The sequence below is a fragment of the Manduca sexta genome, chromosome 28, assembly GCF_014839805.1.
Source record: "Manduca sexta isolate Smith_Timp_Sample1 chromosome 28, JHU_Msex_v1.0, whole genome shotgun sequence".
In the NCBI taxonomy this organism is placed as follows: Eukaryota; Metazoa; Arthropoda; class Insecta; order Lepidoptera; family Sphingidae; genus Manduca; species Manduca sexta.
In genome coordinates, this window is record NC_051142.1 from 8,943,781 (window position 1) to 8,965,433 (window position 21,653).

Here is a 21,653-nt window from a genome sequence, read left to right on the forward strand (position 1 = left end):
CCTTTGTCTTATGAATAGGTATAAAAAGTTATTTATGGTTTTATATGACTTTTGGTAGGTACTTATGTAAAAACATTTAAATGAAGTTATGTTAGAAAGAATGGGGACTTGACCCTTTTTAAAATTAGATTCATTGTGGCAGAAATATTGTCTTAGGTATGTATTTGATTCCTTGGGTATTTGGGTAGATAAGTAGACTATTCTGTGGTTTGTACAGGTAGGTAAATAGTAACATAAAAACAAATAGGATGATCGCTTAGATAGGTCCCGCATGGGAATACAATTAATACTATAACGTTTGTCTATCTACTTCATCAAAGGGCAATTAATAAAAATTATTCGTTACATAAAACTGTTAACGTCCAGCCGCGCGGCGCGTATAAACTAATCGAAATCATCTTCTCGAGTGATAATAAATTAATTGTTTTATTATGTCACAAGCGAGACGCGATAAAAAAACCGACAAATTACTACGGAATTGAGACATCCCGCTATCTCTCTTATTGGACACGTGGACGTACCTCTTTACAAACAGCTGTCACTTGATAAAATAGGGCCTTTCGAAAATCAAAATGGCTGCGTTTCTATTTTTTTCGACCACAGCGTGAGGCCTATGCTAATGAGAACCAAAAACAAACATTGTTACAACTCAAATGTGTAACATACGAGAAAAATAAATTAAATAATAAAGGGAATCGTTAAAATTGAAGAAATATCCGTAATTTATCCACGAGTCACCTTTTAGACATTCCGTGGATGCCATCGCTGCGGGGTCTCGGTCGCTCAGCGCTCTAGACGCGATCTCCAAACAAAAAGGCGCCACAAAAAGACAAACATTGAATAAGCCGTCGCCCATTATGGCTCGTAATCGATGAGATAAATTAATAATAATGAATTTTGTAGATATAGGTACCTGTGCATCCTAAACCTTCATTGACGAATTGCAAATACAAAAATAATGAGTTTAAAGTTGTTTTCTACTCGATCACCCCTTTATTCTAGTGGCAGCGTTCTTGGGCTGTTAACTGTGAGGTTCTGGGTACCAATGTCATCACCAGAAACCTGTGAAGTTTTTTAACTTCAAAAACATACCTTAGTTTTCCGAGATAGGAATTTATGCCTGATTTGGCGAAAGGCTGGATTCTTATCTGGTCACGATATGGATATAGAAAAGCACTGCGAAATGTGGGCGCACTATTTGCGCCTCTGGCTAACTACGGGGATATAGACGTCAGATAAGGTGTGCGTTTTATTTAAACAGGTAGGTACTTACCTTAAATAGGTAATTCAGCTTACCAATTTTATGTGATAGAATTAGACTTATTATGATACCACAAATACATATAAAATAACGCCTCGTATTAGGAGGTATTTGGCACATTTAGTATATTACTTTTCGTATAGTAACAGCGTACGTATAGGTACATAATTCCCAAAATACCTAGGTAGGTTCTCCTTATTTGCTAGATAGGGCATCTATAGGCTACTTTCTATACCGGGAAAAAATCTAGCGGAACTTTTATTCCCGAAAAAACTTCGTCACGTGGCCGAAGCCGTGATAAAAGCTGGTTATACATAAAAATCGATTCAGTAGTTTTAAGAGCTAATTGAATGCAAACAAATTCAATATTTCATTCAGTTGAATTTATAAAATCTATAATATCGTACTATTATTTTAATATAATAATATTTAACTATTTTTAAGTAAGTATATTCTTACACAATATTTTTGTAAAAAAAAAGTATACTTCGAGGAATATAGACAGGTATAGGACGCGGTTAAGTACTTACAATGATTTCCGGAGTTACCTATGTTACGTGACAAATATAACCATGGAATAAGAGACATACTCGAAGTTTTAGAAAATAACAATTATTCATATATATTGAAGGCTACGTACGATGCAGTATATAGTCCTGCATTCACAACAGTTTACAGAATAAAACGGTTTCTATAACTTGTTTATTTATTAAACAAGATACAAGAACATATTACATCTGTTCACGGCGCTCACTGCACTAGGCTCCAGGACCGTATCGCACTACTTCGTACTTCTTCTAAAAATCATACTCAAAGTAGAAAGTTGTGTAAAATTATACCTACTTTAATTAATGAGTCCCCGCATAAAACTCGCCTAAAGGTGCCTGCCTAAATATGCTAGCAACACCGCCCAGAAGCTTGAGTTACAATGCTATGTGGCACAGCCTAGGGACCGACCGATTAATCTGTTAATTTCTCTATTATCTCTATTTCAGTTAAGGATAGACATTCTTTGTTTTAACCCAGTATGTGACCCTTGATCTAGATACTGCGTAAACAGCTTATTGGGGTGTATTCATTATTCTAAATTCATAATATTTACCCGCAAATATAAATTGTGAGACATTAAAATATCATGTGGTGTCTTTAGATTTTTACATTTCGATGGTGTCTTGTTTACGTGAAGAATTTTTGTTGCGCTTCCCCGCTGCTGCATAGACGTCATAACCTTTTCCCGTCGCCTCCAACAGCGGTCAACCAGTGATAGCCGATAGCCACCTCCACTTAGCACATTGGTATATATTTTATTTTTTATTGCTTTGAATGAAGAGACGCACTTAGCGTTCGCCTGATGGTAAGCCATACGACCACCCATAAACAGCAGAAACACTATTCAACACTTTGAATTACGAAGTTTTGTTTGGTATTCCACTGCGCTCGCCACCGTGAGACACGAGCTGTTGTCTTATTATGTCTAGTAGTTACACTGGTCACAATGTCCTTCAAACAGGAACAAAACAGTGACTATACACTGCTACTTGGCGGCAAAAAGAGACATTGCGGTGGTCTTACCCAGGCGGATTCTCACATATGAGACCTATCTATATGATTCTTATCATATAGTATGAGAAATAAAAAACAGAAATATACTGTTTCTTAATTTTTATTGGTAAAATTCACATTCAAATTATAGAGCATGTTGGTGATAGATGTTACATTATGGGATTTCTACAGACAAAATTTAGTTATTATTTATTCACTATGATACTGTATCGGTACTTCTCAATTTCTAAATCTACTGCATCAATAGCTACATCGACTTTAGAGTGCGTAAATGCTTCAAAATTTCAGTGTCAGGAGTGAGTCAGCAGACTGTCAGAGAATAGAAAATTGAAAATACACAATTACATTGTTCACTTAGGGATTCACGATACAGACCGAACATCAAAAATATTCTATTTTAAATCACTACTTTTTTCAAAAACGATATCAGAATATCGTTTCTAAAAGAATAAAAATAAAATTAAAAAGGCGTGCGAGTCACAACGGACGTGACGCAAACGAAACGTGCGATAATAATTTACTCTAACAATCACTCCACCGGAGCTTACTATCTACCGTTCACGCGGAGAATCCACAAATATTCGTCAAGCACGCCCGCGGCAAAACATCGAATCAAGAAAAATCCCGCGGATGCGGGCCGCGGCCCTGAGATTCAACGGCGCCGCGCTGAGTCGCACCGCTCTCGACTGTCCATTGTCGCTACTTCTAACGGTCACCGGTCAATTTCAGTCTCTGCTCACGAATCCAAATATATTCTAGAACATCTGACATAGCTTAAGTCACGAATAAGGAAGTTGGTATCAGAGCGGGGGGAAGGGGGGACGGGGAGGGCGGTGCGCGTAAATCGCTTAAGAGTCCCACCAGTCCGGGCCTCCGCTGCTGCCGCCGCCGCCGCCGTACGACCCGCCGTAGTTACCACCGTACGATCCTCCATCGTATCCAAAACCTGTGTAAATGAACAACTGTAAACATTGTTCTAAATAAATATACTCACATAAATAAAATGTAAGATACTAACCAGATCCGATAGAAGAGGGCCCAGCTGAGCGTGGTGGCTGGCGCGGTTGCGTACGGTAATCGCGGGCGCCGAAGCCGCCGCCGCCGCCGAACCGTCCGCCGCCCGAGCGACTGCCGGCGCGCCGCCCACCACCGCCTAGCCGCCCGTCAGCCGCTGTGCTTGTCAGCCAACTAGAGCAGTGCAAAGTGATGTTAATTACTGTTGGACCCTTCAAATTTTTACAGTTAACTAACAAAAGATTCGTTACACATTTTTGATGTCACGAAATTGTTTTATTAACTCACTTTGGCACGTCTTGTTTAGCCTCGACGAGTAGTTCGACGAGCTCGCGAGCTAGGCCGCGGTTGGTGTCGTTGAAGAAGGATGTGGCGACACCCAGGTTACCCATACGGCCGGTACGACCAATGCGGTGCACGTACTCTTCCACATCAGATGGCAAATCAAAGTTGATCACATGACGCACATGCGGTATATCCAAACCTGGAAATAGATTTGAAAATTAAATTATTTGCAGCGCCAACATCATTTTATGAGAAGCATATAACACCAAAAGAGAATTACAAATATACAAATGTTGATGATAACAAAAGGAAAGAATGAAATCACTAACACAAGTTTTTAAAAGGCACATGAACATTATGATTTGTTACACAAAAGTGTCATGATAAAAAACATAAAATAGCTGTGTGAGGGCAATGTACATTTAACAATGTATTGATTAATAAGTTTTTAGTAGTGACCTCTGGCAGCAACTGCTGTGGCAACCAGGATGGGAGTCTGTCCCGAGCGGAATCGCCTGAGGGCCTCCTCACGCTCGCGTTGAGTGCGGTCGCCGTGGATCGACGTCACTGGGTAGCCTTGCGAGTACAGGTAATCCTCAAGTTGGTCAGCGCCTGAAACATAAAACATTTGTATAATGGATATAAAACATTTTTCTCTAATTGTGTTGAGTGGTAATAGTAAGTTTTAACGACACACTAGTTTTAATCTGTACACGTTTTAAATGAGTCAATTTATTTTTAGTTTAATTCTGAGTAAAAATGTGTTGTTTATTTCATCTATGAGAAATATTTTTGCCTGTTGGATGGTTAAAATTTAAAATCCATTGATGATATTATTATAGAGAGAATAAAAATGTCCAACATATAAAGAAATTGGAATGTTTTTTTCTTACTTGGCTTTTCAACTGAACTTTGTGATAATATTATGTGTGTGATAAATACTAAAAAAGCAATTGGGGTGGGGTTAAAGTTGTTTAAAATTTATTACAATATGAAACCTACTTGTAAAATATTGAGTAAAAGGTTAGTTTACATTTTAGAGCAATAGACTAAATATGGAATATACCTTTCTTGGTTTCAACAAAAACGAGAATCAGCTGGTCTTCCTCAGGGCGCGAACGTTGCAGCAAGTTCGACGCATTCAGTAAGTCCAAAAGGAATGAACGTTTATCCATTTCCTCTACCCATACAACCTGCCAATAAAATTCTAATAAGTCAAATGTACATTAAAAAGGAAGAAAAGTTTTAAACATTAATCAAACATTGGAAATCAATTGTATCAGTCATGTTTACCTTTTGTGTAATGTTCTCAGAAGTAGAACCGACACGTCCAACCGCAAGGAAAACGTAGTTATGCAAGAAATCTTGCGCCAAAACTTGAATTTGCTTTGGGAAAGTAGCAGAAAACATAAGGGTCTGTCGTTCACCAGTCTTCGGCATGGTGTGGCACTCAACAATCTTTCGAATCTGAGGCTCGAAACCCATGTCAAGCATACGATCTGCCTCGTCCAACACAAGATGGCGGCAGTGGTCGAGGACAACGCGACCGCGAATCAACATGTCCACCAATCGGCCTGGGGTGGCGACCAGTAGGTGGCAACCGCGTTCCAGCTCACGCAACTGATCAGGTACTGGAGAGCCACCGTAACTGTAGACAAATATAAAAGTTAATTACAAATATAAGCTAAAATATTTAATAAAATATATATTAAACAAATGTATTTATTCACTTACACAACACAAGGTCGCACGCGCGAGCGGTATGCGAACTTCCTAGCCTCATCATAGATCTGAGTGGCCAGCTCACGCGTCGGAGCCAGCACCAAGCCCAAGGGGTACTGTTTGCGTCTGATGATTGGTCTGTAAGCACAAACATAATATTTCACAAATGAGTAACTTTGGCTGGTATGATATTAAATAGGAGTGTATACTCACCCTGTGTGCTTCACAGGTCCGGCTTCGTACATCTGATTGAGTATGGGCACGAGGAAAGCTGCCGTCTTGCCCGAGCCGGTCTGTGCGCACGCCATTACATCTCTATGGCCCAAAACGATGGGAATCGCGTACTTCTGCACTGGCGTCGGTTTATCGTAGCGAGCGAGTTTTATGTTCGATCGCATTATTTCTGTCAGGTTAACGTCATCGAACTGTTGGACAAATAAAAGTATAAGTTCAGGCTTGCCATGTGAAATGTCTTCTTACCTACCATGTATCATATTTCAAAATGTACATACACTTGTAATAAAGTCCGGTACGCGGTCACCACTGGCCTCAACCGGAATATCCTCGTATTTGGAAAAGTTGATGCCTGTGTTTCCAGTGCCAAAGAGCTCCAACTCCTGCCGCTCGTCGCGAGGTAGCGGGATCGTCCAATCATTCTGCAACAAGATTATACAAGCTCCTATAAAAATTGATTACTTCAAAATAATACAGAGTAACCTTGAAGGGAATAACATTTTGTGAATTCATTGTTAATTGTTGATTCATATAATGACAACTGTGATGAATCATATTATCGAAGAAAATCATTTATTGGCCAATGGACAGACTCTTCAATTATAAATATATGGGGCGTCAATTACGACAGTAAATAGTAATAAGTACCTCATCTCTACGGGAGCTGGAGCGGCGCACATCGTCGGAGGGCCAGCGCGAGTTGTTGCGATCGTCGGAGCGCGGCTCGGGCTCCTTCCAGCGGTCGTTGCGCGGCGCCGGCGGCTCGTAGTCCTCGTCGCGGCGCACGTCGCGGTCGCGCACGCCGCTGCTGCTGCTGCTGCTGCCGCCGCCGCCGCCGCTGCCGCCGCCTGACCCGCCCGTGCCGCCGCGCCCGCCGCGGTCACTCCAGCGCTCCGATTCAGACCAACGGTCTGTGTCTCCATTCTGGTATCCGCCATCACGACCTGAACAATACATTCATGTTGCTATGCTATTGGAAAGCTGATATAAATCATCGGTTTTTCTATTAATAATCATGCATACCGCGGTCCCTGCGCTGGGATCGCGAATCGTAGCCGCGATCGTGATCGCGGTCACGGTCGCGGTCGTCGCGCCGACCACCACGGTCGTAACCTCTAGAGCTGCCTCCGAATGATGAACGGATGTCCCGTGACTCGTTGGGACGGACGTCTAAGCTTGAGCGCTTAGACTCTTCCCCTATACAAAACAAGTGTAAATATAAAAAAAAATGCAATGTATCAATGTGCTGACTTTTAGATTACAATTGTCTTTCTGTTTAAATAAATAATCACTTTTACCTGCTTAATTATAATTGAACTGTGAAAATAGTAATGTATTGTATTGTAACTAACTAACTGATCAGTGATCATTCATATCCCAAAACATTTTTATCATTGAACATTTATATATTCATTTGGGATTCGAACCTGAGAACTCCGAATGGTAGTTGCATCAAGGACTAATTTACAACTTCACTACTGAAACAAACTACTAATATTTGTTAATAATCTTAATATACACATTTAATATAAATAATAATAAGTGAACTAATTTCATATCATGATGAAATTTTGTTGCAATTTTCCTGAACTAAAATTATCTATCAATGTGTAAAATCCACATTTATTAACAACTATTGTGAAGTGGTGTAACTGTTTAGAGCTGGCGGGATGCCAAGAGTAAAACACTCTAAGGCCCTCAAGGACACTAACGGAACCATATAATACAGCAAGATCAAGCACCAACAGAGGCGATTTTCCCGAACTATCTCAACAATTCACGGTTATTTATTAGCGACACTCGAATTATATTGAAAATATATTATAAGTAGCTACTATGACGCGTTTATGTAATTATATGTTATGTGGTTAAAATAATTATGGAGGAATATGCAAAAAAAGTATTAAATTTTTTAATATAAAATCTGGTCCATGATCATTGTCAAAAATCTTAAATCATACAATTTGCTATAGCAATTGACATTGTCCATATAAACACTTGGTTTACTGATGTTAACTGGAACATAGTGATTGCAAGTCTAATAATTTATTTCTAACTTCTATTTTCTATCTCTTATATTAGTTTTCAATAATTGATTCACTGGGCATTGAAATAATGTAGCATTATTTTTTAGACCTAACATTTCGATAAACATAGCAACTGGTAATATGACAACACTGGTTGGATATTTTTTAACAGTAATATGTTCCTTATTTGCAAATTTTATGAGGCAATAAATAGACTTTGATTTTATGGTTTCACCTGTGACCATTTTTAATATTGCTAAAGGCAAAACAAAATTCCTAAATGCCAACATATACAGTTCCCTGACAAGCTGTTCAATTTTAAATTAATTTTGAACACATTTAAAGTACCAGAGCATGCTAAGTACTTTGAATGCCTCAAAGGAGTCAGTATCCACTATATATCCACTTACTTGTAGGCCAACATAGCAATAGTGACATATATGTCATATATATGAAATTGTATACAATTTCTCACCTATTTTCAATTATCGTAGTTCTTGGACTACGGGTAACTTACCATCAGAATCAGGGTAGTCATTTTTTCGAGTCACTAAAAAAGAGAAAAAAATTTGGGTCATAATTGTTTCCGAGAAGTACTTTTTATTTTAAAGTGCAGACTAGAAATAAATCAACTACAAAAGGTTTTGGAAACTGTGCAATTTCCAAGATAGCACTAAGCAGTTAAAGAGAAAAGTAATTAATAAGTAATAACAAGCTGATTTTGACACAAAAGTTTAGATGTTTGTAACTCTGTATTTAAACAAATTTATTTCATAAGTACAAGTCATTTGTCTATTTACTATTTATTAATTAAATGGAAATTTTGATTGCATTTATTTTTATGAATTACACAAATTTGACCTACGCATTATTATGAGGCGACAATAAAGTACATTGACTTGGTTACTGGTAATAACATATTAAAACTTGCGAAAATAATCACTGCGTGATAATGTCATTGCTCCAAATAAATAATCACAATAGGACATTCTTTAATGAAACAATACAAACAAACATGAACATCACAATGACCATTATTTTATACATTAAAATGTTTTTTTTACAGTTGTAAGGTGTCATAATAATAACATCATATTTACAAATCATACCAACACAAAAATACATGATAGTCTCAAATTGTCAATCAATGTAAAGGGTGAAATATTTGTATTGTTAAATAAACATTACTTATTAATAACCAGATTTACTAAGTTTATTCTCTTAACTTTCCTGAATATACTAGCTTTTGCCTGCGGTTCCACATGATAATATTTTTACAGGATAAAAAGTAGCATATAGCACCCAAGAGTACTGCCAGATTTCTATTAGTAACATTTTTTTCAAAATTGGTTTAGTAATTTCTAACTATATATTAGTATTTTTTTAAATTGCTAAGTTTGTGTCATAATATAATTATTGCCACTTATGTATAGTTTTCAATGTAGTCAGTAAAGGTTCCTTTTAAAATTCTCTGTGAAGTTTGCAGTTGGATTATCCTTGTTTGAAAATTATTTATTCATGCAATTTTTTTTTTATAAAAGTTTAACTGTTTATTGAAATTTTATTATGTTTATCCATTAAATTTCTACTGGCGTATACAAATTGAACAAAGTCAACAAGAGATGAAGAGATATTTGCTGCTAAATCTATAATGAATTATATTCTGTCAACCTCTATGTACGACACATATAAAATTAATTAAGCATACATATAAATGAAATACATAGCAGAGCAACTAGAACAAAGACAAAATATGTTACCTTGGTTTGAGTTGGCCTGCAACTGCCTGCGCAGGTGCGGGGGAATATAGCGGCCGGCACTCTTAGGAGCCTGAGCCTGCAAGTCCAGACCAGCAATCTGCGATACAAACAACATACATCATCAATACAAGTCGTGCATTTTGATACCAGTTGGTTGCTATTAGCGCGCCGTTCAACTATAGCGAATCGGATAATGGGCATGTTGGAATAAAACTATGCAAGCATAACAAAGTACTTAGGCGCGACATCCGACACCTTTTATATTGTTACAATGAAATTAATACATTATGTCCACCTCGCGTAAACAACAATGATCGTGATATATACAGTTATCGATATAAAGGTAACCCCGTCTAGATCTACCTACTCATTCGTTGCGAAATATTCATTTCCTCCCGCCATGACACGCAGATATAACGTGACAATGACCTCACTCGTGTGGTTTCGGAAAACTACTGCGATATTGATGAAAAAATGTTTAATGTCTAAAACTAGAAAATTAAGCGAAATCAATGAAATAGATGTCCTAAATGTAGAATAACCCAGTCGCCATGTTGGTTAGCCTAAGACACGTAAAGCATTGCGATTTTATTGTCCGAGGCCAATTCTGAACGATGGTTTAGCGCAATTTAGATTATTTTTATCTAACATCATTGGTTTGTGGGAAACATGAGAAATTGCAACGGTTTCATTCAATAAAGAAAAAATCAATACGAGGTGCATGGAGATACATGAGGTACAGACCTGCTGCTCTAGACCTGTTCCATTTTGGTTGGTAACATTACTCATATTACTACCAAGCGGTACGTTTTTTTGGGAACGTTGCTCCAAAAATATTATACAAATACAGTCTACAATTAATTTTGCACAAACACAAATTCACAAGATCACATGAAAAGCCTTCAATTTTTCTCTCCGGAATCACTTCAATCGTAGTTTTTGTTCTTCACTGATTATTTAGCATCTCGCTTTATCATTCAACCATTCACTCCCTCATTCTAATGCTAAGTCTACACGCATGGTAAGTCTCCCGATGGAGAAGTCAACAATGTTGCCAACCAATTTTTGTTAGAACCCAAAAAATTTTTTGTGCAAATCTCATAATAATAATTAAAGCCCATACAAAACAGTTAATTAAAAAAAATCTACTTATTAAGCAAAAATACTAACCACTAAAGCTAATATTTTTGCACAAACAAGTAGTTTACCTCGAGTCTTAGGTTGTAAATCTACTAAGTTAGCAACACTGTCACTCAAATGCTTGAAAACAGTGTTGCCAACCCAACTTATTTAACAATATAAGAACTTATATATCCGTTTTTCAGATCTCAATCTGAATCTGAAAACCATTGCTTGTCTCACACCTTATATAGATTGAAGAAAATGAAGGCTTGTCTTTGGAAGGAGCACCATTTTATATGATAGATAAGTTGAAAAAATCAGCTATTAGCAGCAAATTACACCTCGAAACCCACTACAGTAGCGCTAGTGTAGTAAGAGGGTATGACATGAACTATCAAGATAACAGTAATTGTAAGCGGAGTGAAATGTGCAATGTGTAACAATTTATTGTCTGATGACTAGGTAGTTGATGCAATTGCAATATTTTAAAGTCTAAACTATTTATGTAGACCAAAATAGTTTTATAAATATATTTAATTAAAAATTGTCGCCACCAATTTAATTGTTTTTAACAGTCATTTTTTTATACACGATGATGGTGTTCCTTGCCTCTATCTACTATAAACACAAAGGAAACGAATAACGTTATTTTGTTATATTGATGTTCAATAACGGCTATTACTAGAAAGTATTTTTTTATAGACAAGTCGAAATAAAAATCCATAACCCATAAAATAGTTATAATATACATATTATAACTATTTTATGGGTTATGGATTTTTATTTCGACGAAATACACACTTCATAAGGAATAAAACCAACTTATTCCGCTAGAGATTCCCCAGTAGTATATTATAAAATTACTTCTAAATTACTGCTATAACTCTCCCAGATAATATTATTGCCCCACGTGTAAATACTAGATGTCAATATTAGAAGACTGTGATCTGTTAAGAGCCTCACCCACGCAAACGGCCTTGAGCATTTCGTTTTATACATGGCAGCTATATGCAAAGAGTAACTAATCATTTACTTAAATAAAATAATTTGAGGTGTTTTTTTTAAACATAAACAATTTGAGGTTTTAAACTACCAAAACATTCTAATTGTCTAATAGTGATGGTTGCAAATCATTATGGTGTGTAGGTACTTTAGAAAGTGATACACAGAAACAACAATTGTTGGGGCATTTTCATTATGAAATTAACAAAACAATATCGGTTGGTCGCGGTTGGATGGTAGTGGTAAATTTCCAGTATTATAATTATATAAGTTCGCTTTTTACCACCATAAACTATTAAGTCTATGGTGGTTAAAAATGAACTTTCATTATATACCTAATATAGAATATATTTTAATGACACTTGTAAGGTTCACTTTTGATGTCTTAAGTTAAAAGTTTTAATTGCTATGGTAGGTAAGCAGGATCGAATTGACTCCTAAGTCTTGTATGGGCTATGAGCTCGGAATTCCCGGTTTTACTTTATGTGGGTGTTTCTAATATTATAAAAAAAAGTTGTAATATTTTTTTAGCATAAAGAGTAAGAATTTGTAATGTCCTTGCATATCTATCTATATATAGTATTACAAAAAAAAAATATTTGTTTGTTTTTTACTTGTTTGAACGCGCTAATCTCAGAAACTACTGGTTTGTATTAATAAATAAAAAATCCTGTTAGTGTTGGATAGCCCATTTACCGAGGAAGGCTATATATAGGCTATACCTATGACATCACGCTATGACCAAGAAGAGCAGAGCATCAATTAAAATGTTGCAAAAACGAGGAAAATGTATTCCTTTTAAAAGCTTCCATTGTGTCCGTTGCATAAGCAGTTAAAGTTATGCAACAATTATGTATGACGGAATTGTTCCTCTTAAAAAGTGCTAAAAATATATAAAATAAACAAAGTCCTCCGCCGCATAATGTTTGACTGTCTAAATGCGAAAAAATTAATAACTACCCAGCAGATTTCAATGAAATTTGCTATGGAGAGTTGGACCCTGAAGGAGTTTTACTTTTTATTTTAAGAAAATATATAGCCGGACTTTATCCCGGAAAAACTTTCAGCCAGGCAGAGCTGCGAGCAATAGCGGGTAGGTAAGTATTTAATCTATATTTTTATAAGTTGAGTGGAACATTAGATAATTGTGGAAAATTAAAAAAAACGTAGGACAGTATTAATATTACATAATTGTCAGTTGTTTGAAATAACTGTCAGCGATTGACAGAATGCGCGCTGCAAATTCATAGATAAGACAGGACATCTGTCGGGTGAGCTAGTAAGTACTTACCTAACTTTTTGAGTGCCTCGGTGGCGTAGGTAGTTTTAATTATACACCGGTTCGATTTCCGTGTTGGGTCAAAATATTTATGACTGGGTTTTTCCTTCTTAAAAACATTACTCAGTCGCAGCTCTGAGTCAGTAAGTTAGCGGTGTGATACCGCCTCGCAAAGCACGTAAAGCCGTTGGTCCTGCGCTTTATCCCTCTACGGTCATGTTGGATTGCCGTCTCAACAGAATATGAGAGTCAAGGAACCGAGAGTACAGCTGTGTATTGCGCACACACTTGTGCACTTATAATATCTATCTAATTTAATATGCGTACCTGGCTGATCTCCGTTGATATTGGCCACCGCGGCCGAAAATTCGGCTAGGAGGATTTATTAATTCAAGTACCTTATAAATATAGCCCTGAGATGACGAATGAAAACAAGTGAATATTTACTTTTTCGTGATACCTATATTCAAATACATTAATCAATATAGTTAGTTATAGAACTGTTTCCCTATATCGCATTATTTTTATTAATCAAAACACGAGCCCAATTGCAACATTGCCTTCCTCTGTGTAGGCGACGGAAGTCCGTAATCTGGTAGCATATTGATAAATTGAAATCCACTATCATCTCGCATACACATCCAGTCGTCTGTGGAGTAAAACCGTTCGATATGAAAGCAGTTATAATATTCTTTCTTCTGAATATATTTATTATACACGAAGTGTATTCGCGTTCTCACCCGCCCAAAAGTATAGGCAAAGTTAAAGAGCTTCGGCCATACAGTGTGAAGGATATTGTGATACTAAGTGCGATGGAAGACTCCCCGACGTGGTACCAAGGCATGTGTCCTGAAGGATTTCAGATGGACATCACCGGGACTTGCCGTGAAGTGTGGTTTGAAGATTACTCAGAGGAATAACAACGTTTCAACTTAACAACTTTTAATAAAAATTCATGCGTTTATGATTAAGAGTTCTTTTGATGTTGTATTTACCTTTCATGTTTTAAGGATCTACTTGATTTGTTTGTAATTCAAACCCCTGGGATTGTAATGATACATGCTAACGTAATTAGATGTATAGATATATACCTCTGTGTATCTATTTTTTTAGATAGTCTGTATTGATTAAATGTTGTATCGCCGTATACCTAATAGCAACCAGGACACTATGGAAATAATTTATTTTCTACGAAATACCTATTTTAAATGTAAGTTAAAATTTTATTTTATTTGTATAAAAAATCAAGATTCAAATAAAAAAAAAAGATTTTATTTTATTTTCAAGTGATTACAGGGGTTGCTGATATTACAATAAAACATTGTTTGACATAGCCATTTATTACGCAATCACTTTATATTATGTTATTAATAACCGTTTAATTATTGTAGCATAAGTTTATGTTAGCTAAGTTTGTACACAAATTATATTCTCTATTACACGTATGTAACTATAAAAATATTTTATCATTATATTCCAGTTCAATAATTCAAATACATTACATAATGAAATTCAGTACCCGCATATTGGTTTTATTTCAGTGTACTTCTTATTCTCTATAATTCTTAATGGAATTTCAAATGTGCCCGTCGCACTTATGCAATATGAAAAATTATTTTATTTTAGCTTGCAAAGCATCAATGTAGCACCAGGTGTCGAACCGATGAAGTACATTGTTACTAAAAACAACGCTTGCTTTCGATGTGAATGCTGCAATTATACCATGGAATCTATTCACGTAATCTATAATCACCTCCTCGATTAAAGCGTTGACAATAGCGTCGACATTGCCTCCTCCTACTACACCCGACAGATTGGACTGCGAAAAAAAGAGTATAAAAATTGGCAAAAATCACGAAGTCATTCGGAAAATCGCGCTTATTGAGTCAAAAATGATTAATTAATGAATTTAGAAAAAAGAATAACGAAGGCAACTGATTCATTTAGATTTTTGGTTTTACCTTCATGTAAGGAATTTTGTATGAACTATTCTCGATTTTCTTTATCATAACCGCCTTTCCATCGTGAGATTGTTCCAGGTATAGTTTTCCTGCAAGTCTTAATCCTTTGATGTGAAACCTGAAACACATAAAAGTAAATGAATGCGAAGTATAAAATAGATATGGAACTTGTGTATAAGATTTTTAGTATTGTATGTGCAGTTTCTAATACATACTCGGCTCTCCCGTTTCCATAGAGTGGTATGAGAGTGTACAAGTATCCTACTAAATTGTACTCATCTGAAACAATAAGCATTAGATGCCTATAAAACCAATTGTAGAGTTGCTGTTTAATAAGTTGTTATGAATCTATCGATAGGTAACAAGTACTAAGTACATATAAATACCTATGCACCACTTATCATTTTTAATACAATTGATTGTGATTTATAGAAAGCGTTTACTTAATATGAGTCCTAAACAAGGTAACTGCTGCGCGACATGTACAAATATAATCACCGACAGAAAATTCGTCTGTTGCACAAAGTTAAATTGTAACAAAAGATATCATCTTCTCTGTGTCAACATCCCAAATGTGAGCAGTGACATAAGGAAAACATGGAAGTGTCCTGATTGTGTATGTCTGTCGAAAAGAAATAGCTCTGATATTGAAAACCCCATCAGTAAGTCCGATACTACATCGCACAAAGACATCGATTCGCCTCTATGTAAACTGACGGATGAAATACGTTTGTTGCGTCTTGAAATAGCATCCTTGAAAACAGAATTTGATGTAGCCATTACTGCCTTGAGACGGTGTGAAAGCAGGATTGAGGAATTATCATCTACGCTCTCCTCTCAGGAATGCAGACTGACAGCAGCTGAAGAAAAATCTAACAAGATTGTAGACCTAATGAATGAAAATTGTATACTACAGAACCAAATTAACTCTATTACCCAATCAATGATGTCTAATGAAATTGAAATACTCGGTATCACAGAAGCAGCACATGAGAACCCCCAACACTTAATGAAAATTATAGCCGCTAAAGTGGGTTCGCATCTATCCGACTCTGACATTGATTATGTAAACCGCGTAGGTCCACGTCAAAATGCAACAATGAAAACTCCACGACCGCTGGTAGTCCGATTTTCTCGCCGAAATGCAAGAGACTTATTCTACAAGTCAGCTAAGTCACGACGGCTAACTACGGATGACCTTAACATAGAAGGCATAACCACCAACATTTATTTCAATGAAAGATTAACTCGAGCCAACAGGATTTTATTTCGTGAATGTAGAACTCGTTGTAAAGAAGCTGGATTCAAATACTGCTGGACAAAGGGCGGATCCATTTTCGTCAAGAAACACGATGGCAAAGGCTCGGATGTTTATCACATCAAATCAAAGGAAGACATCGATAAAGTTCTCCAAAGCGAGCCAAAAACTTCTAAATTATATCTGCATGCCCAGGAGTAAACTGTCAGTATGTTATATAGCACAACCTTGTTTTAGATTGTTCTATTTATATTTTTGTTTAATTTTTTGCCTATTTTATAACAAGTTTAATTTTATTTTATATTTTCATATTTTTACACTATACACTTACACACTGAATACACAAAACATACATACCAATACACACCAAATAAAAACATACACAATGAATAAAAAAGCTACTGAGGTTAACGAAATCCATGAAATCGATCTTTATAATAATGAGACCGATCAATTTAAAATTTTGCGTTGTGCCTTCTCGGGTTACTTTTGGCAAGCATACTTACTTTTTTCGGAATATATGTACTTTTATACAAATAAAATAATAAATAATGGCTAATTACGATATACTAGGAGAACTCGATTCGTCTGTAATGCCGTGCCATATAGTAAGTAACCCTGAATCTTGCAGCGCAATGTTTTCGCATAAATATAATACTAAGATTTTGACTTTAAATATCAGAAGTTTACAACATAATTTTTAATGCGTTTCTAACCACACTTGTGAGACTCCGCATGTCATTTGATATTATTATTTTGACGGAGTGTTGGATAAATGATAGTTCCATTATTCCACAGCTAAAAGGATACAATAACTATAGGACAACAAAATACATAAATAGAGCTGGTGGGGTTGTCGCATATGTTAACAACCAGTGGTCGGCACAGGTCACTGAACCTTTGATCGAAGAAGCAAATTGCCTTCAAATTTCTATACGAAACGATATAACCGTACTAGGAATATATCGCTCTCCATCCTTCGTTGACACCTCGCCCTTTCTAAATTCCCTGTCTTGCACTGTTCAAATGATTAAAGACACTAAATGTGTAATTGTGGCTGGTGATATGAATATAAACACCTATTTAGAAAATGACTCGGATATAAATACAAGTGCAAACTATCTGTGTCTACTGGCTGAACTGAACCTTAAACCAATAGTTAATATGCCCACACGTGGTAACGCATGTTTAGATCATATTCATGTTACGTCAAAGTTCGAAACGCAATCAGTTGTGTGTAATACAGATATAACAGATCATGACATTGTTATAGCAGGGGTAGTTACTAAAATAAATAAATATTCCAGTAAACGAAGATTGATATCCAAAATTGATTACGATTCGGTTAATGCTGAATTAAGCCAGGTTAACTGGAACGTGGTCATCAATAAAAGTACAATCGACGAAGCTGTTGCTGAGTTTGAATTTATTATCGCTGATATACTGAGTAAAAACACAGTAAAAAAAAACTAGTAAGTCGCTCAAAATTTACCATCGAACCTTGGATGACTCCTGGTCTAATTAGGTGTTCTAAACACAAAGACCTCCTACATTCTAGGGTTCGCAAGAACCCAAAGGATGAGACCATTAAGCTCATTTACACCCGCTACAGAAATTTCTACGGTAACATTATTCGTAAATTAAAACAAAATTATGATACAAATAAACTAGAGGAGAGTAAACATTGTCCAAAACAGCTCTGGGATACCATTAAAAATATTACACATACAAAGATCACTAAACAAGTACCATTGGAGCTCACACAAACAAAAGATTCTGTAATAAAATCTTTAGATTACTGTAACAATTATTTTTCTAGTGTTGGAAAACAATTAGCAAATAATATACTGTCAACTTCTAACGAAACCCAGGACTCACTTGCCCGCAAAGTAGCAATAGACAATACACCCTTACAATCTTTATTTCTTGATCCCACTGACGAAGAAGAGATTAAATCCTTGATAGTAGAAGTTTGAAACCATCCAGTGCCCCAGGCCTGGATGGTATCTCAAACCGTTTGTTATACTCCATTCAAAACCACATAATTATGCCCTTAACATTTATTTGTAACCTTAGTTTATCACAGGGTATTTTTCCATCTGCCTGGAAAATGGCAGCAGTTACTCCTATCCATAAATCAGGGGACAAGTTTGAACCTAGTAATTATCGTCCAATATCACTTTTAGGGTCTTTTTCTAAAATTTTAGAGAAATTAATGCATAAACGCCTGATTAAATTTCTTGACGAACACAATATACTATCAGAAAGGCAATTTGGTTTTCGAGTAAACAAATCAACGGAAAACGCAGTTGACTTAACGACTAAAATTATTGTAGAACAGTTAGACAAAAAACAAGCTAGTATAGCCGTATTCCTTGACTAAAGCAAAGCTATTGATACGGTTTGTATTCCTATTTTGTTACGAAAGTTGGAACTCCCTAGGTATAAGAGGTATTTGCCTGAATTGGTTTCGAAGCTATTTAATTAATCGGAAACAATGTATTAAAATTAATCAAGATAAAAGCAATCCATGTAGCTTAGAATTCGGCGTTCCACAGGGAAGCATATTAGGTCCTATATTATTTATTTTATACATAAATGACATTAAAACCAATATAAGTAATTCTGATATCATATGTTACGCAGACGATACGGCAGTTATTTTTCATGCAAATACTTGGTCGGAAGTTTTTGATGTAGCCGAAAGAGGAATGAAAAACATTGCCATTTGGCTACAAAACAATTTATTGACACTCAATTTATCAAAAACAACCTATATATGTTTTCACAAAACTAAAGTTTCGGCCCCACCGTCCAACATGAATATTCAAATTCATACCTGTCCTAATTCATTACACTGCACCTGTAAAACTATCAGCAAATCTCACAGTATTAAGTACCTTGGTGTACTTATTGACGAAAAACTGAATTTTAAAGAGCACCTGATCACGTCAGCAAATAGAGTTCGAAAACTCATATACATTTTTTAAAAACTTACGCACTTCAGCTTCCACTGAACTACTTAAAACTGTTTATTATGCAATCTGTCAATCTGTAATATCGTATTGTATTATAGTTTGGGGTGGTACAGCGGCGTCATATATGATGTTACTAGAGAGAGCACAAAGATCGGTGCTCAAAGTGATCTTTGAAAAGCCTATATTGTATCCAACTACTAGTCTTTATAAAGAAACTCAAGTTCTTTCAGTCCGTAGTCTATTTATCCTGAGAGTTATGCTAAATACGCATCGTACCATCTTAGATTCGCCTAAACATAAAAACATGTTACTCGATCGTATATATAAACTACCCACATCAAAAGTAAACACATCTTTTGCAAGAAGATTCAGTGTCTTTCTTCATCCCCATATTTATAATAAAGTAAACGGTAACGCAAATTGTATAATTAAACATTGTTCAGTCAGAGAAATGAAATTTAAGGTTCAGAAGTGGTTATGTTCCCTCGAATATAACGACATTGAAGCACTACTTAAAGTAGCCCAGTAGCATACTATAACTCATACGCACAACACACATACAATTATACTCATACTAAACAATCATAATACACACACACACACACACACACACACACACACACACACACACACACACGCACACACACATGACACACAGACACTTCAATACGTGTACCCTCATTCAACTACACGTATTATACACCCACACACTCAGACCCAAATTTATAAAACCTTGCATTGATGTTTCGCAATTTACTTTATTTTATTATAATGTGTAACACGGTATGTAAATCGGTCGCCTACGATACAGGCTGTGCCTAGTGTAGGGACCGAGGTATTGTTTTTGTCCTATGATCTCAATTTAATATTATTAGAATGTTACCACCTAAGAGTTATTTGTCTTAGTTCATAAGGAAAATTGTATTTTTGGTAAATTTGATAAATAAATAAATAAATATAACATACACATTTTCTTAAATAAGGTAGGTAGGCAACCTATAAAAAATCAGAATTACCAGAAATTATATGAAGACTCGGAAACTCCACATCAATATCAAAAGTAAGATTGTCGATGTCCAGTTTACTTTCGTGTATAACAAAATCGCCAAAACCATAAGCACTAATTCCTTTTAATTTTAAATACAGGCTGAAAATAAATGGTCAAAAATATTTAAAATGAAATATGTACTTATATATAAAAACGAGCTTTTGCTCGCGGCTTCGCACACGAGAAGGAGTTTGTCGGAATAATTATTTTTCCGTCTTACTTGACATTTATCGTTATATAAAGACCAAATTACACAAAATCATTATAAATTGTAGACTATGCATTATTCTGATGTATAACCAATATTACTATAAAGTTTCATCCAAATCCGTTCTGTAGTTTTTTCGCGAAAGAGGAACAAACATACATCCATCCTTCCTCACAAATTTTCGCCTTTATAATATTAGTAGGATAAAAACGGAAATAATTTAAATACTAATTAATATTGTGTTTTTTGTTAAGAATGGAGGTAATAACGACTTTTGTTTTAAATCATTAAATATTTATGATCCACTAGACTTCGGGATATTAAAAAAATACAAATATACGTACAAAATTAATCCAGCTGGAATCACTAGGATGTAATCATCCACTTTCATTGGGTCCAAAGGTGGAAGCCCTAAGTGTTCTTGACCATTTTCTACAATATCTTGTACCAATACAAGCAGCTTGTCAAGGAGTTCTTCTGTCGTTTGTGGGAGATTTGCCTCACAAGATGTATTAGTTACTTGATTTCCATGGGGACTTAAAGTTCCTTCAAAAATATTTTTTCCGTAAAATTTACTTTAATAGCGAAACAATCATTAATGTTGTAATGCTGTATTAATCTGCTTACCAGTTGCGGGTGTCGATAGGGCCTCGTTTTCCGATAGTCCTGAGGCAACCGAGAATAACATTAAATAGGCCACCAACTTCATTTTAGTGTATTCCTTTGAATTGAGTGTGCCGTACTGTAAACTACCTATATCGATCTGTAAAAAATATTATTACTTTAGTTAGCTAAAACTAATATTTTCAGTGTAATGTTATTTACAACTAAATCCCGCTTGTATTATTTGTTCAGTAATTCGGTAGATTACTATGTATTAGGTAAATGTAATCTCTCAGTAATCAATAGTGATTTAAGTGTCGTAATTTAG

The 21,653-nt window shown here is 35.7% G+C and overlaps 2 protein-coding genes across 4 annotated transcripts; both read right to left on the reverse strand.

Moving 5' to 3' along the window:
- Positions 1 to 2,906: 2,906 nt before the first annotated feature.
- Positions 2,907 to 10,868, reverse strand: LOC115449194 (ATP-dependent RNA helicase bel). Of its 3 annotated transcripts, XM_037444220.1 has the most exons (14): positions 10,611 to 10,868; positions 9,867 to 9,963; positions 8,624 to 8,656; positions 7,103 to 7,276; positions 6,728 to 7,023; positions 6,358 to 6,501; positions 6,059 to 6,270; positions 5,858 to 5,983; positions 5,417 to 5,771; positions 5,190 to 5,316; positions 4,583 to 4,735; positions 4,127 to 4,322; positions 3,843 to 4,012; positions 2,907 to 3,770 (listed from the first exon to the last, which is right to left on the reverse strand). In XM_037444220.1, the coding sequence occupies exons 1-14, from the start codon at positions 10,653 to 10,655 to the stop codon at positions 3,673 to 3,675; spliced, it is 2,226 nt and encodes a 741-aa protein (XP_037300117.1). In that variant the 5' UTR covers positions 10,656 to 10,868; the 3' UTR covers positions 2,907 to 3,672. The 3 variants fall into 3 exon arrangements, with proteins under 3 accessions (XP_037300117.1, XP_037300118.1, XP_037300119.1); XM_037444221.1 differs by lacking the exon at positions 8,624 to 8,656; XM_037444222.1 differs by lacking the exons at positions 7,103 to 7,276; positions 8,624 to 8,656.
- Positions 10,869 to 14,373: 3,505 nt separating this feature from the next.
- On the reverse strand, positions 14,374 to 21,601 carry LOC115449193. The gene is made up of 6 exons (XM_037444720.1): positions 21,350 to 21,601; positions 21,067 to 21,268; positions 20,483 to 20,613; positions 15,446 to 15,509; positions 15,231 to 15,348; positions 14,374 to 15,088 (listed from the first exon to the last, which is right to left on the reverse strand). The coding sequence occupies exons 1-6, from the start codon at positions 21,429 to 21,431 to the stop codon at positions 14,882 to 14,884; spliced, it is 804 nt and encodes a 267-aa protein (XP_037300617.1). The 5' UTR covers positions 21,432 to 21,601; the 3' UTR covers positions 14,374 to 14,881.
- Between the last annotated feature and the right edge of the window lie 52 nt (positions 21,602 to 21,653).